Source organism: Portunus trituberculatus, chromosome 38 (assembly GCF_017591435.1).
Source record: "Portunus trituberculatus isolate SZX2019 chromosome 38, ASM1759143v1, whole genome shotgun sequence".
Taxonomy (NCBI): domain Eukaryota; kingdom Metazoa; phylum Arthropoda; class Malacostraca; order Decapoda; family Portunidae; genus Portunus; species Portunus trituberculatus.
The window spans coordinates 37,849,820-37,866,528 of record NC_059292.1 but is presented as its reverse complement, the minus strand read 5'-3'; the positions used below and the strand labels follow the sequence as shown (position 1 = coordinate 37,866,528).

The following is a 16,709-nucleotide window of genomic DNA, read 5'->3' as shown; positions in this document are numbered from 1 at the left end:
ACAGCTCTCCTCTCTGTGTTCCTTTAGCTATTTATATCTCTCCTTTCTCCTCTGTCTTCTCTTTGTTCTCTCTCTTCCGCTTGTCTCATCTCCCACCTCCCCTTTACATTATCATCCTTTTCTACTCTCCTCTTACGTCTTTGTAATGCTCCTCCTCCTCCTCTTCCTCCTCCTCCTTGTGTCAGCCTGAGTAGCCAAGTCTCCCACCACCACCACCACATCCACTCAAAAAACGCCACCCCACGGAAACACAGTCACATTGAGGTGAATTTTATGTATCAAGATTTGGACCCGGGCAGCAGGAGACACTGATAACACCACGACTCCCATACACAAGCGTCCCTGGGCCCTGTGACGGAGTACAATAGGGGCTACATTTTTCCCCCTCCACTTCCAGGTCCTCCTCTCGTGTTCTCCGCTTTCCCCCACCCCCCGCCAAGAAAAACGGGAGTCTACGGGGAACTGGAGAAGAAGACGACGAGTTATATTTTTCTTCGCGTTTACACAGATTAAAATCAAATATTCTTCAGGAGTTGACGACAGACTCCACGTTCTGTTTGACTTGCCTCACCAGGAGATTTCTCGGATTTTTAGACTGTGCCGGGGGATGGAATGGAATGAAAAAGGGACGAGGGTGCGGAATGAAGAGTTCGGGGTTCATGATTCGACACACACACACACACACACACACACACACACACACACACACACACACACACACACACACACACACACACACACACGCCATACTGCCAGGAGATCCGTGGGTTTTGGAGAGGACAGGGGAGGGAATGGAATGAAAGGGAGGAGGATGCAGGATGAAGAAGTAAGGAATGATGGCTCCAGATGCATGCTACTGTCCCCTTCTTTCTTCCAACGCCGCCCCATCTCAGCCAGCCCGCCGTCTCCCTCTCCGTCCCGCCCGCCTCATTACCTCAAACAAGCACCAGCCCTAGCCTTTCTCTCTCTCTCTCTCTCTCTCTCTCTCTCTCTCTCTCTCTCTCTCTCTCTCTCTCTGAGTTGAGTCGTGAGCGCACACACATCCACCCAACCACAAGCATTTCCTTTTATTTTATTTTTGATCTTATCCAACCTTCTTTACATGTAAACACACACACACACACACAGAGAGAGAGAGAGAGAGAGAGAGAGAGAGAGAGAGAGAGAGAGAGAGAGAGAGAGAGAGAGAGAGAGAGAGAGAGAGAGAGAGAGAGAGAGAGAGAGAAACTAATGTAAAGAAAACAAATGAATAAATGAAAAAAATAAGAAGTGAGAGTCAGAAGCAATTCATATATTTTCTTCCCAAGTCTTTCCCTTCCTTCCTGTCCTCCTCCTCCTCCTCCTCCTCCTCCAACACTATCATCATTGGTGCCACTTTGAGCATTTTCTCATTTCCTGCCCCTATTGTGATGAACAAAGAAGACCTGAATTTGCTGATAGAATGTCTGCCTCTCTTATTACGACACGCCCAGTACCGGAGTTGTCCACCTTGCCACGGCCTTCCTGTCTGTCTTTCTATGTCGATGCTATGGATGCTGGATTATAGCTTCATGGGTTTTTTTTGTTTTTTTTTTCGTTTTGGTCTTTAAGTTCTCAGTATCTTTTTTCTCTGTACCTCCATACCTTTCCTGCTCCATTAACTTTTTTTTTATTATACCATTCATGGATTGTAATTTCATATATTCCTTTCTTTTCTGATTTAAGTTTGCATTTTTTTTTTTTTTTGTCCTTACTAAGTAACTCCCTCTCTGTCCCTCAATATCTTTCCTGCTTCAATAACTTTTCTTCTTTTCTATACCATTCATAGATTATAATCTCTTATATTCTTTTTTTTCTGATTTATTAAGTTTGCAGCATCTTTTTTCTTTCTTTTTGGTCGGTTAAGTTTTCAGTATCTCTTTTCATCCCTACCAAGTAATTCCTTCTCTGTCTCTCAATATCTTTCCTGCTCCAATAATTTTTCTTTTCTATACCATTCATGAATCATAATCTCATATATTCCTTTTTTTTCTGATCTGTTAAGTTTTCATTTTTTTTTTTTTCATCCCTACCAAACAACCTCCTTTCTGTCCTTCACTACCTTTCCTGCTCCAATATTTTTTCTTTTCTATACCATTCATGAATCATAATCTCATATATTCCTTTTTTACTGATTTAAGTTTACAGCATCTTTTTTTTTATCCAAGCGAGCAACCCTTCCTGTCCACTAACACTTCTCCTCTACACCCTAAATAACTTTCAATACTACTTACTCAATCCCCACTTCCAGTACCCACCTTCCCATGACCACGCACTCCACTCATACAACCCAGCCATCTAAGTAATACAGCAACACAAGGAGAGGGGGGGGGGAGGGATTGGAATTACAAAGCTCTTTACCTCATTTTTTTTAAACCAACACACACTAACATACACTGGATTCTTTTTATGAGTTTCTCTTCTCTTACATCCTACTCCTAAAATCCTTCTCCTGCCTCCTTTCCTCTCCCTCTCTCTTTTTTTTCTCTCTCTCTTTCTCTTTTCCATCGTCCTCCGCTTTCTTCTTTTTCCTTCTCTTCTTTTCCCCTTGGCGGGCTGAGCTGTTCCCTCCCCTCGCTCCCTAATCAAGAGTGACGTGAGATTTTCTGAAGCAATATCTTGGGGGATTCCAGCAGGGGATTAAGAGCAAAGTCAGTGATCTCGGCAAGGGCGGGGAAGATGGATTTCTATGGAGGATGTATAAAGGCAGAGAGATTTACTTAAAGAGAGTTCCCTTTTTACCGTGATTTTATTAAGGTGTGTGTGTGTGTGTATGTGTGTTAAAGAGAAGAGAGAGAGAGAGAGAGAGAGAGAGAGAGAGAGAGAGAGAGAGAGAGAGAGTGTGTGTGTGTGTGTGTGTGTGTGTGTGTGTGTGTGTGTGTGTGTGTGTGTGTGTGTGTGTGTGTGTGTGTGTGTGTGTGTGTGTTTCCTATAGATTCACTTCCTTATTCAAAAACCAAGTGAATAAATAAACAGAAAAAAAGAAAAATTAAGAAGCGAAGAATTTCAGCAATACATTTTCTTTCCTTTTTTTCATAATTATTCGTTTTTATTTTTCCTCCTTAATTCCTCCTCCTCCTACTTACTCTCTCCCTCTCAATGTTTCTATGATAAATACAGATGCAGCATTGGCGGTCCCTCTCCCTCTCCCTCTCTCTCTCTCTCTCTCTCTCTCTCTCTCTCTCTCGCCAGGATTACGGTTCCCCTTGCCCGGAGCTGTTAGCGGTTCAACACACCATCGCGGGAAATGAGGTGCGCAAGCAAAAGAAGAAGAAAAAAATAGAAAATAAAAGAAAATTATACCGCATCATTAACTCCTCCCCTCTAATCCACGCTAATCACTCTACGCTGTAATTTGTCCTCTCTCTCTCTCTCTCTCTCTCTCTCTCTCTCTCTCTCTCTCATCACGTTAGACACTTTTTTTTCCCTAATCATCTCAGCCACACCCTCCTTCTTTACTGACACCAGGCAACAATGCTTCTTTCACACATTCTTCCTCATTCTCTTCTCTTCTCAGGCTCAAATTAAGGGTCTCTGTTGTTCTCTCGGCATCAGTTTTATCGAAAATGGAGACAAAATGGTAAATGACGAGAGAGAGAGAGAGAGAGAGAGAGAGAGAGAGAGAGAGAGAGAGAGAGAGAGAGAGAGAGAGAGAGTATTAAGGATTACAAAAGATTACAGTTCTACGGAGAAATCTAGGTTTCCTCAGTTTACCTTCCTTAAGTTTTCTCCGAACCCCATTTATTGACCAACCCAAAGGAAGGATGAACAGACGATGAGCTGCACGTCGACTGTTCTGGCACGGATTCGAACTGAGACTCACGGATTCGTACCCAGGTGGGCTAGTTACTGTTCGACTATCTTCAGGTGTCATACGCGGTTCTCATGAGTGTTTTTTTCCCCTACTACTGATGCGAACCTTATTATATTGCCACTAGATTTATGGAAACACTCAGAAAAGCCTCCAGCAACTTCAACTAAAGCCTCTTAAAAAGTAGTCGAGCTATGGCTTCGAGACGCTAGCGAATGAACCCTTAACTTTGCCGGTCCACACAATCCTGGCACTGTCTTTTCTTCCCCTCCGGCAAAACATGGATAGTTCGAACACTTTCCTCCCGTCACTCTGGCTAACGTTTGCTTTGAAATCTTCGTGGTCAAGGAAAAGGGCATCGGAAACTTACTATTCGGCTGCGTTTGGCTCCCGAGATTGATTGTGTCCTGCACGGCCGCGACACTCACTCGGTCTAGTACGTCCACTGCCTCCACAACAAAATGACCGTGGATTTCGCCTTCACAACGGCATACCACGACCACCACCACCAGCCTTTACTAATTCACTATACAAGATTCCATTATTCTCTTTTTATTTGAATATTCTGCAAGCAAAATACGAAAAGATGAGAGAGAGAGAGAGAGAGAGAGAGAGAGAGAGAGAGAGAGAGAAAAAAAAGAGATGGTGCCGTTACCTGCTAGCCCCACGTGTCCCTCATAACTACGTACCCAAGCGCGAACTCAAATCTTGCTGAAATGACTCATGATTAGCGAAACTTTTGCTCGTTCCGTTCAACAGGGCTTCATAAACTTACAAATACATTACGGCTGAAAAAAAAAGCGGGAAAATTAGGCACCTCTGATCACCACCACCTTTGGACACCAGGCGCCTCTTCGTGAGTTGCCTGCCGCGCCGCCACACTCAGCCAAGGATGACGACATGTTTTCCCCTTCAGAGGCAGATTTAGTTATTCAGTATTTACAACTCATGGTGGTGAAACATGCTATCTCTCTCTCTCTCTCTCTCTCTCTCTCTCTCTCTCTCTCTCTCTCAAGTAAACAAGCAAAACAAAAAGAAATATTCCACTTACAGGCCAATATCTCTATTTCTCATTGCAGAAATTTGCTTTTCCCGTGTTTCCCATTCCAGTGCGTCGGTGTAAATTGCTTCTTGTTTCTGTTTAATGCGCATTTTGACTCTCATTTGCCTGATTGCCGGGCCCGCGCACCTGACATTCATTTATCTATTCACCCACGTGTTTCGCGCGGCGCTAGGCGATGGGACAAGTTTGGCCCCGGGACGTTGGTATCGAGTCTCATTAACGAAACACGAATATATCAGGCCGCAAGGATGCTGGCTATTGTATACAACTTATTGCGCAGTGCAGTGTTGCAGTGGAACTATAAACTCCCTCGCTTCTAAATTATGTTGAGTAAACGTTCAACAAATGAGCAGCAAGGCTTCTAAGAGCGCAATGCTGAATAAAAGTGTAACATTCCGGCCAAGTGTTGCTCGGTAATTCTGCTGGAGACAACGCTCGGGAGATAAGGTGTTGCTGGAATGCTGGCGGAGACTTGCGGGAGGCAGCGTTGCAGGGACAACGTTGCAGCAGGGTCGCGGCCTGCCAGTGTATCTTACCAACAGCTGCCAGACCTGCAACCGGCCGCTGATTATTGTTAAATCCTGCCTTAATTCCTTCCTTTATCACCATCCTTCCCCCGCTCCCCTCCGCCCTCCACCAGCCACTAAATGTTCGTGAAAGGACAACATTTCATGGGTGCTTTTAGGGGTAAAAGGCACCATTGATTTTTGGGGACCTGCATCACCATGGTAGCGGGAGGTGGAGGCGGATACACTGAGCAAGGGGGCGGTGGGGTGTGAATGAAGGCGTGAAGAGCATGGTGGGAAGTGAGAAAGGCGGGGAGACCATATGTAGGGCGAGGCATTATTGTAAGGAGTAATGAGAGCAGGTAATGAGAGTGTGGGCATGAGGACAGTGGCGCTGTGTGGTGTTGAGAGCACGGGGAAGAGCAGTGTGGTGGGAGGACGAGGGATGCAGAGTGTGGGTGCGTGGGTGTGTCGTGGAGATGCACGGAGGGGAGTGAGTGTGGAGTATGCCGTGTAAGAAGTGCGTGAGTGAAGATTGGGGATCGAGAGGTGAGAGTTGAGGAATAAGGGAAAGGTTTTGTGAAGTGATTCTCGTAAATAATGAGAAACGTTTTGTGAGAGAGAGAGAGAGAGAGAGAGAGAGAGAGAGAGAGAGAGAGAGAGAGAGAACACAGGGAAAAGGAAGTTATGATTCAAAGCGGTTTTCCTCTCTCTCTCTCTCTCTCTCTCTCTCTCTCTCTCTCTCTCTCTCTCTCTCCCCTTCCACTTATATTTCCTCTCCCTCAAACTTTTCCTCCTCTTTCCCGAACCTTATTTAATAGTTAGGAATTGTCTGCTCTATTTTCACGTCTACATTTTGACTGCTTTTGTGTCTGCGTATGGGCTACATCCTGAAACATTTCTCCCACCCCCACTCACTACACTTAAAAGAAGGCTCTAATTAAAGTTCACATGTGATTCTAGGGGTGCCTCTATAAATAAAGCAACATTAATACGATTTCTACGTTACTAGCAAGAGAAACACTATTGAAAACCCAGCGACTGAATTCTGTGGCCTTTGAAAATAGTCGTGGTGAGAGAAGTGTTTGTCAGTATGGAGTTATTGTGTGTATGCCTACGTATCTCTCTCTCTCTCTCTCTCTCTCTCTCTCTCTCTCTTGGGCAGTTGGTTCAAATATTATAACCACGAGGATCGCCTCCTTCAGACAGGCAGACGGACTCAGAAGAGGTCGTGTCAGCACCCTATAGACTGTCATTCGATTTCACTCAGTAACTCAGTTTAGGGGCAGACTTCTTTGTATGGACCACCACTGCCTTGCTTGATCTGTCTGTCTGTCTCCCTGTCTGTCTGTCTGTCTGTTTGCTTCTGTGTGTGTGTGTGTGTGTGTGTGTGTGTGTGTGTGTGTGTGTGTGTGTGTGTGTGTGTGTGTGTGTGTGTGTGTGTGTAATGATAATATTATTAATGATATACGCTTTATTAAAATTGCAATATACACTTACTGAAATTTTACATAGGGGATGGGAGGGGAGGCTTAAGATTAGACCACTATCCTAATGGTTTATTGCTCGCACCATGGTGGGGATTATATTATGGTGGTATCAGTCTGTGCATGGTGCACTCAGGAGCATTATCTTGTTTTGATGTCTTGTGGCACGGACCGGGTGAGACGCGTTAGGGAAGAGTAGGTGGCGTAGGCGTGGATGACGCGGCAGGTTCCTCCTAAGTTTCTCAAGGGCCTCTCGGTGTCTGGTAGACAGCTTCGGTAGACTCAGAGAGGTCACGGCGTCGTTGTAATTGATGCAGGCAGGGCCGAGGATGACCCTGCACACTTTCCTTAGCGCGTTCTCCTGCTGCTGTTGTTGAGCAGGGCTGTGAGAGGAGGACCACACTGGGAAGTCATACATGAGGATGAAGGTGAGGTACGCCCTCCCTCAACTCGTCTGCCAGCGTTCCCAGGAACTTGAGTCTTCGCATGTACAGCCTGTAGGCCGCTGACCTACCTGTGGTGGCGACATGCTGCTTCCAGGTCAGCTGATTGTCCGCCGTGACACCGAGAAGCTTGGCTAACCGGACCACTTGGAGGCGATGGGCGGCCATAGAGAGCTGGGGAAGAGGCACTGCTGCTGAGGAGGTACAGACGTGCATCACAACAGTCTTGCTGTGGTTGATTGTCATCCTGACCTCATTCCATGCCTGTAATTGCTCCAGAGTTGCTTGGAGTGCCGAGTAGTCAGGGTCTCTGTTGTAGATTGGCATACCCATGGTGCAGTCGTCCATGCAATTCTTGGTGAGATCGTTATTAATCAGTAATAGGAAACACAATGAACCCATCTTGGAGCCCTGAGAGACCCCACATGTCAGCTTTTAGAAAGAGGAGACGGAGCCCTGATAACGGACTGCCTGTCGCTTCTCTATCAGGAAGTCGGCAAGCTACGCTGTCAGGTGTTGAAGGAGACCCAGACTTATGGCCTTGTTAATGACAACAAAGTGATCTACAAGATCAAAGGCTTTTCTGAACTCCACAAAAGCAACAGCTGTTTGTGTGTGGGTAGCTGAGTGGATGTGATAGAAATAGCTCTCTCTCTCTCTCTCTCTCTCTCTCTCTCTCTCTCTCTCTCTCTCTCTCTCTCTCTCTCTCTCTCTCTCTCTCTCTCTCTCTCTCTGTGTGTGTGTGTGTGTGGCACTTGACCTTAATTCCTTAATTCCACAGACTATAAACATTCATAATTAACCTTTAGCATCCGAGTGACCGATGGCAAGATTACACACGAAGAGGAGGAAGAGGAGGAAGAAGAGAAAAGAAAAGAAGACAAGGAGGAGGCAATAGGATAATACAGAAATGTAAAGAAACTGGACTTGGGAAGGATAGTGCAGAAGATGTAAGAACGATAGAAAATTAAAGGAATCAAAGGGAGGCTGAAGCAAGGAATAAATAGATAGAAGGGCAGAGTAGAGAACAAGAAAGAATATTAGAAAAGGAAGAGAAAAGGAAGAAAAATACGATAGGTAAGTTTAGTTAAGTTTGGAATTAGAGAAAAAGGAGTCACCAGTGAGAAAGAGAATACAGTGAACAAAAAAAAAGGGGGAAGAGAGGAAGAGAGAGAGAAAAGGTCCATAAATTGAAATAATGTTAAAAAAAAGGGAAGAAAAGAAGGGGAAAAGGAAACAGTTAGGCATGGAAAGGGAGAAGTAAGGAAGAGACCAAGCGTTAGTTAGTGAGGGAGGTGGAAATTTAGGCAGAGAGAGAGAGAGAGAAAGAGGGGAGAGGGAAGGAAAGAACAGTGCAGTGGCGTTCGACAAATGAAACAATAAAACAAGTAGAAACGAGGGAAGGTTGTTTGAGCTATAAAATGTAATTATGTAGTATCTAATATTTGTTATATATTCATCTCTCTCTCTCTCTCTCTCTCTCTCTCTCTCTCTCTCTCTCTCTCTCTCTCTAAGTAGGTAAGTCTGCTTTCCATTTATTCGGGGCTTTAGAGAGAGAGAGAGAGAGAGAGAGAAACAGTGTGATTTATTGGTTTATACATACCTCGCTTCGTTATTTTACCCCCCATCTCTCTCTCTCTCTCTCTCTCTCTCTCTCTCTCTCTCTCTCTCTCTCTCTCTCTCTCTCTCTCTCAGCCAGATGAGCTTCCAGTAATACCAGAGAGTAAATTCTTTGTCACATCCAATCACAATGGCCTGAGTCCTATTCGATTTGTGATTGGTTCCTGGCGCTCGTCCTCTTGTTTGGTTCACTCCATGTGGTATTTTTTTTTCTTTTGTTTACTTCTATTTCTTTATCCATGTTTATTTTTTTCATCCTCTTTTTTTCATTTGTGTATTCGTTTTGTGTGTGTGTTTTGTTGTGTTGTTGTTGTTGTTGTTGTTGTTGCTGTTGTTGTGTTTTGTTTTTCTTTTTTTTGTGTGTTTGTTTGTTGGAAGATTTATCAATATTATTTTTGTGAGTTTTTGTCTTTATTATTATTTTTTTCTTAAATGGTAGTTTGTTTGTTTTTATCATATGTTACTTTTGTTGTTAATGTGATTGTTTACCATAGCATGACTCTCTCTCTCTCTCTCTCTCTCTCTCTCTCTCTCTCTCTCTCATTCCTCCCTTCCCCCGACCTCCGACGCCACAACTTTCTAACTCGCACCAGAGGAGAGAAGAGAAAAAAGCCTCGACTCGTCTCACCATTTCGAAGCTTCAGGAAGTTTCGGGGAGGTAGTGAAGGAGGAGCAACAGCCGCGGAACATCTGAGTCCCGTAATGGCCAGCAGAAATTTCGGCCTTGCTTCTAATGGGGTAGAGGAATGAGAGGGAGGAAGAGGGAAAGGAAGGGAGGGAGAGGGAAAAGAAGAGAAAGAGAGGAGAACAAAGAGGGGGAAGAGGAAGAGAAGGGAGTAGAATGTAACATGGGAGTGAATATTTTCGAGTGGGGAGACAGTAGGAAGATTCAAGGAAGGATGGGTGAGGAAAACCAATGAAGGAAGGGAGTGGATAAAGAAGGATAAGAGAAAGAAGGGAAGGATTGAAGTGTAATGCACAAAGGGAGTTATTGCCTTTTCAATGAGCTATGGTGGAAAGGGATAGACATTTGAAAGAAGGTTGGGACGAGAGAGAGAGAGAGAGAGAGAGAGAGAGAGAGAGAGAGAGAGAGAAGAAACAATGGAGAAATGAGTGAAATGGACTAGAAGAGTAAGTAATATCCAGTGAGAGAGAGAGATTGAAGGAAGGATGCGAGAAGGAGGAAATAAGGGGGAGGTAAGGGATGGAAGGTAAGGATGTGTGAGAAGCAAAGAATAAAAGATAAAAGAAAGAGAATGGTGAGAAAAAGGTTATAAGGTTGTTGTGTTGGAGTGAATGTGATAGTTGTGATGTTTTGTTTTTTTCATGTTTTATTTTTCTTGTGTCGAGCTTTTTTTTCCTTTTTTTTCTTAGTCATCCCTAGCATCCATTCGTTCTCTCTCTCTCTCTCTCTCTCTCTCTCTCTCTCCACACACACACACACACACACTCACACACATCTCCATCACGCTCACACAATTTCTACATCCCGCAAAATCTCAATTCACGACCACCAATACTGAAAGTATAATGAAATTGTGTGTGTGTGTGTGTGTCACTGTTTGATCTGCTGCAGTCTCTGACGAGACAGCCAGACGTTACCCTACGGAACGAGCTCAGAGCTCATTATTTCCGATCTTCGGATAGGCCTGAGACCAGGCACACACCACACACCGGGACAACAAGGTCACAACTCCTCGATTTACATCCCGTACCTACTCACTGCTAGGTGAACAGGGGCTACACGTGAAAGGAGACACACACCCAAATATCTCCACCCGGCCGGGGAATCGAACCCCGGTCCTCTGGCTTGTGAAGCCAGCGCTCTAACCACTGAGCTACCGGGCGTGTGTGTGTGTGTGTGTGTGTGCTACTTTCTCTTTTTCCTTGTTTCTCGTAGTTTCTCTCTCTCTCTCTTTATTCCCTCTAATTTCTCCTGTCTTTTTACTTCTAAGTGAGGTTAAGAGCAGATTAATATCAAGGAAGGTTATGATCAAGTAAGGAAGGATTGATTAAGATAAGGTTAGGTTGAGTTAGGAAAGGTTAGGTCAGTCTCGGGTGAGCTTTGGGATATAGCTTAGGTAACAATAGTTTAAGGAATGGTCTGCTTCCTTGCGCTGGTAAATAAATATGTTATCTACGTTGTTGATGGCTGTGTTGTAATGCACCTTGGGATGTGTTATATAGGTTGTTGATGGCTGTGTTGTTATGCACCTTGGTCTGAAAAAATAAATAAATAAACTATTGTTGTTGCTCACTTCATGAATGCCAAATTTACTTCCTCATCCAACACACTTCATTATTTTGTTTGTTTTGTAGTGCGTGGCTGTGTTTATCTACATATACTAGAGACATAAAAGCAAAAGAGAGAAAAAAACAGACGGACGGACTACCAAAAGAAGTAAAAAATAAGTAAACAGACAGAAATAAACAGAGATAGACAAACCCCACAAATAAGCATGCACGAGACAACACAAACACACGAGCACACAGACACAAACGGATAGACAGACAAAGTAAATCATATTCCTCCTCGGACAAACTACTGAAATATGTGTTAATATGATATGAATCTGAGACAAACGCGCCGCAGGTGGTGTCCCATGCTGTGTTCCAGATCACGAGAATTCAAAGACCATATTTTGAAACACTTCTGCGCTGCTCCACTACTTTCAAAAGACTCTAGTTGAAGTTATTTATATTTTTTTAATGATTTTTTTCTTGTTTCTAGTGACCAGTAAACAAGATCTCTACATTATCAACAGGACACAAAGATCGTCTAGTAATCTCAGTAGCGTTGGAAAGCGGTCATGGTGAGAGAGCAAAGCGTTTCTGAACACAGACTCAAATTCTGAGCAATTGAGGAACAAGCAGTGGGCGTGATGAAGCAGCGCATCCCGGACCGCTGCTAATGAAGCTTAGCGTGCTAGTTTCTGCTTTTTTGTCTTGAGAGAGAGAGAGAGAGAGAGAGAGAGAGAGAGAGAGAGAATAATCACTAGTAAGAATACGTTATACTGTTGTAAACGAAAATGACGACAGCAACAACAACAACAACAACAACAACAACAACAACAACAACACTACCATGAACAAACAGACAGCCAGACAGACAAACAGAGCGACGGAGCGAGCAGCATGAAGTCAATATAGAAAAGAATTTTGACGTAAATTTCGTAGGAGGAACAAAAGATAAAACTACAACGAAGTCAGAAATATGCTTACGAAAAAAGAAAAAGCGTAATAAAAAGACAAGAGACGACAGGAAAATAGTTTTCATATAAAAATATAATGTAATTAACAGTCTGTTCAGGAGACGAGGATGAAAGAATTGGATGTGAGGAACAAGGAAGCGAGGCAGCAAGTGGCGGAGTGGGGGGAGGAGGTGGGTCGGGCTGCATGAGGGGCTGGGGACCGGGACTCGTATGTTCAGTGCAAACATAAGCATGCTCTGGAGAGGGCAAACAAAAGCACACAAGCACGAGGGAGAACACACGGGATACCAACACAAACGAGAAACAGAAGAAGGCGTATCGTACTTATGCTGCATTTCACCTACAGGACGCGCTTGTATCTGTTATCTTATACGTATACTCCACTGCAACCTAACATTCGTCTGGTGCCGTGTCCCGTGTTTTACTGTCTTTCCTTAGTCGATATACATTGTTCGCTTGTATCTGTTATCGTATACGTACAATTCACCGCACCTAACCTTCGTCTGGTGTCGTGTCTGTGTTAGTATTCATCCCGTGTTTTACTGTCTTTACTTAGTCGATATACATTCTTTGTCTGTATGACCTCTTTCTGTGCTCTATTCCAGGTATCTATACTTTCTCAAGAAGTTGTATGCAGATTCTTTTATTTATGCTGTTCAAACATTTCTCCTTCTTCAACTTTTCACGTATCCTCCTTTTCCCGGTCCATTTCTTAGGTTAAATATTACAATTATGTCAATTTCTTTATCTATTTCCTCTGTGTGCCTCTATGTGTGTGTAATAAATAATAATAATAATAATAATAATAATAATAATAATAATAATAATAATAATAATAATAATAATAATAATAATAATAATAATAATAATAATAATAATAATAATAATAATAATAATAATAATAATAATAATAATAATAATAATAATAATAATAATAATAATGTGTGTGTGTGTGTGTGTGTGTGTGTGTGTGTGTGTGTGTGTGTGTGTGTGTGTGTGTGTGTGTGTGTGTGTGTGTGTGTGTGTGTGTGGGTGGGTGTGTGTGCGTCATCTTTCCCAAGCACGACATTTCTTGCAGGATTACTGGGCTGACAAGAACGGGCCTCCGATCCTGGACAATTCCCAAGACTGGAAGCTACTGACGGGGCGCCAGAACGACACCCACACCATGGTCCGCGTGCGCCGCCCCATCACGCCCAACACCATAGATGACATCAACGTAGTGGTGAGCATGCGCACGCCCACACACACCCCGCAGGCACACACCACGCATCGCCACCCATCATTACTTACTATTTATTGCATCTCTTCCTTGCCCACCAACACACACACACAGACACACACACACACACACACACACACACACACACACACACACACACAATAAGTATTTCCAACAATATTTTTTTTCCCTTCCCTGTCCCATCAGAATCTCATCACCAGCATAGTCCATTACCTCCTCTTACAAACCCTTCAACTCCTTTCAACTCCGCCCCACACCCCCAATCCCCACACACACGCACACATGCATTTCATCTAGCAGCAAGTAAGTACGAAATGTAAGCCATGAGACTGTGACCTCGCTGTCCCGCTGTGTGATCTGTGAGTGGTCTGTTCTTAGAAATGTTTGTATACAGAACAACTTCCAGAAAACACGAAAAATGACAAGTCGAGCTCTCATATATGTACTTTTTTCTCTCTTTTTAAATGCAGTGTCCTTAGTAAACTGTTGCCAGAATCTTGAATCCCTCCATCCTTTTATGATTCCTACAGTGTTAGAAGTTAGCCAAGCTGACAGAGACATGAAACAAGTAATCAAGGTCAGGAGGCATCAAAACTAGTAAAGCTAAGAGAGATATGAAGAACTAAGTGAATGAATAAGAAATGGTAGTAATAATAATAATGATAATAATAATAATAATAATAATAATAATAATAATAATAATAATAATAATAATAATGATAATAATAATGATAATAATAAGGAGATAAAATGAAAAGGCAACTCAAGACACATTAAAACATTCAATCAAAAAAGTGACATAAAAAAAAAAAAAAAGCCAAACTGAAAAAGGCATTGAAACGTTTCAGAACCCAATCTTGACTTCCTCTCCCCCGGCAGGATGAACCCACGTGGATACTATGGGCCTGGCATCCGCACGACCCCGGCGAAGACCTGCAGAAGGCTTACCACAAAGGCAACCGAGGGAAGCGCAAGCTGTGTCTCTTAAGAACCAAATGCTGGCCGCCTCCTCCTGTCAACGCCGTCGTTTCCACCACCACCACCACCACCTCCGCCACCCACTTTCACCTCCTCCTCCTCCTTCCCGCGCTTCTGCCTCGTTTCTTATGAGCTCAGCCACGCCGCTACTGCCGTATCTAGGAATTCATCTTTTTTCTATATTTTTTTTTCTTTTTTTCTGCTCTTGGGATGCATTCATTGTACCTTGGGACCTTAGAATGAAGAACACGGGCCACGCGCAGCGGTGAAGTGCTCAAGCCAGAAGGACGCATCGAAAAAGACGTCTGGAGCTGAAAGTTGTAATGGGGAGATCTTACGTGAAAACTGTGTGTTTATGAGAGAGAGAGAGAGAGAGAGAGAGAGAGAGAGAGAGAGAGAGAGAGAGAGAGAGAGAGACGGACAGAGGACGAAGACAGACACACGAGAAGGCAAAAACAAAAAATAGATAAAAACAAAGACAAACTGACAGACAGATAGACAGAGCAGGGCAGACAGGCAGACAGATGCGAGAGAATGGGCCTTACTGGGCACCACCCGGAGCGGGAAAGGACCCATCGCTTGTCACATATACCTCACACGCCAGCCGCCGCACCCTCCCGCCCGACGACACACGCCGGGGTGAGGCTCGCCGGGTGTGACGTCACCTTCTCATCACTCACCGCTGCTGCCTCCTTCCTCTGTCGCGCCAGGCAAAGACGTCACACTGAGGGAACCGAGTCTCGCTGCTGCTGATCTACTACAAGAGGAGACATGTCCGACCTGAGTGGCGGGGAGTGTTGCGTGACTCAGCCGCCAGGGGCCTTGTTCCATCGTGCCCTGGGCCTTGCAGGCGCGTGGATGGAGTGACGTCACACCCGAGTCCTGGCGAGCGTCCGTCGGTCAACGTGAACAGGGATTACATCTCGTCTAGAGTGACCTTGATGCCGCGCGGGGGAGCCTCTCAGGCCTCAAGCAATCCTTCGCTATGCACTATCCCCAATGTGTTTGGAGATTGTAATAACGTCCCGCCTTCCTTCACAACCTCCCAACTTCCTTCACACACACACACACACACACACACACACACACACACACACACACACACACACACACACACACACACACACACACACACACACACATATATATATATATATATATATATATATATATATATATATATATATATATATATATATATATATATATATATATATATATATATATATATATTAAGTATGCAATTTGCTTATGTAATTGAAAAAGGAAACTTATTATTCTCCAAAACAGATGCTCCATTCTCCCTCTGGTCTGCTCTCCCTGAGGAACACGCCCCCGCCCCCGCAGGCACCAGGGTCCAAACAGCAGGCCGCCTCTCCTCGACCCTGACAATCCTGCTCTCCCTTTGCTCCCTCACCTGCGCAACTCACAGGACGCCGCGGACTCCCCCCACCCCGCCCTCATCAGTGGGGTCTTAGCGCTGGAGGCACGGAAGGGAAGCGATCCCTGCCCTGCAGCCGCACGTTACCGAAGGTGGTCTCAGGGTGCAGGATGGAAAGTAATTCTCCTGATTCAAATCGGTATAATAATAACCGATCGCCTCTGAACGCCCACTACCAACCCGCACCTTTCCGTCGACTGTCTCCCGCTCGTGCTTGACCACCAAGTCTGCCGCTCACCAGGATGTGTACCGTTATGCTGTATTACTTCGTGCATTCCTTCTCCATCTCCTTGTTGCGGCTCGCACGCCAGCAGGTGTGTCTTCTCGCTCAAAGATGCTCACTTCTTGGACGAGAGGACTTCCTTTTGGTTCCCGAGTCTGCGTGAAGAGCGCGACGTAGTGAAATATTGTGGCAATTCCTTAGACGTTTCCTCTCATTATATATTTATCTACGTAGCTCTTAAGTTTATTCTACATTTCTCTCAGATAAATTCGTATGTACAGTCAAATATTAATACCTAGTTATGGGAAAATTTAATTGTCACTGTGAGGTCACAGATGCCAGATACTGAACAGGTGAACATCACTGGCGGGAAAACTTAATCTTTCGCTGCCTCTCAGAGTGGTAGCGGCGGCCATATTTTTATACATTTAGGAGTGTTGCGGCAGCCTGTGTGGGGCATCAGGCTGGCCAACCCACGTGTAATAGTCCCATAATTTATTTTTGACATGTAATCTGGATAGGACAAAAGAGTAGTTGAAAGAACAAATAAATGTAGGAATATGGAATCGTTGCTACGCCTGTATGCCGCTCCAGCCTGTAAGTAAGCCGGTCGCTGATTGGTCTCCACCTAATTATTAGAGTAAGAAAGCAAGGACCAGCCACC

General features: G+C 44.3%; 1 protein-coding gene across 4 annotated transcripts in view; it reads left to right on the top strand.

Annotated features, from left to right (window-relative positions):
• The window catches only part of LOC123515035 (DBH-like monooxygenase protein 1 homolog), a 224,207-nt gene extending 208,716 nt beyond the window's left edge, over window positions 1-15,491 (top strand). For all 4 annotated transcript variants that reach the window (XM_045273415.1, XM_045273417.1, XM_045273414.1 and 1 more), the window contains exons 4-5: window positions 13,239-13,385; window positions 14,283-15,491. In XM_045273415.1, the coding sequence (XP_045129350.1) occupies window positions 13,239-13,385; window positions 14,283-14,513 (378 nt within the window). In that variant the 3' untranslated portion in view covers window positions 14,514-15,491. The remainder of the gene's footprint in view (window positions 1-13,238; window positions 13,386-14,282) is intronic.
• Window positions 15,492-16,709: the final 1,218 nt, after the last annotated feature.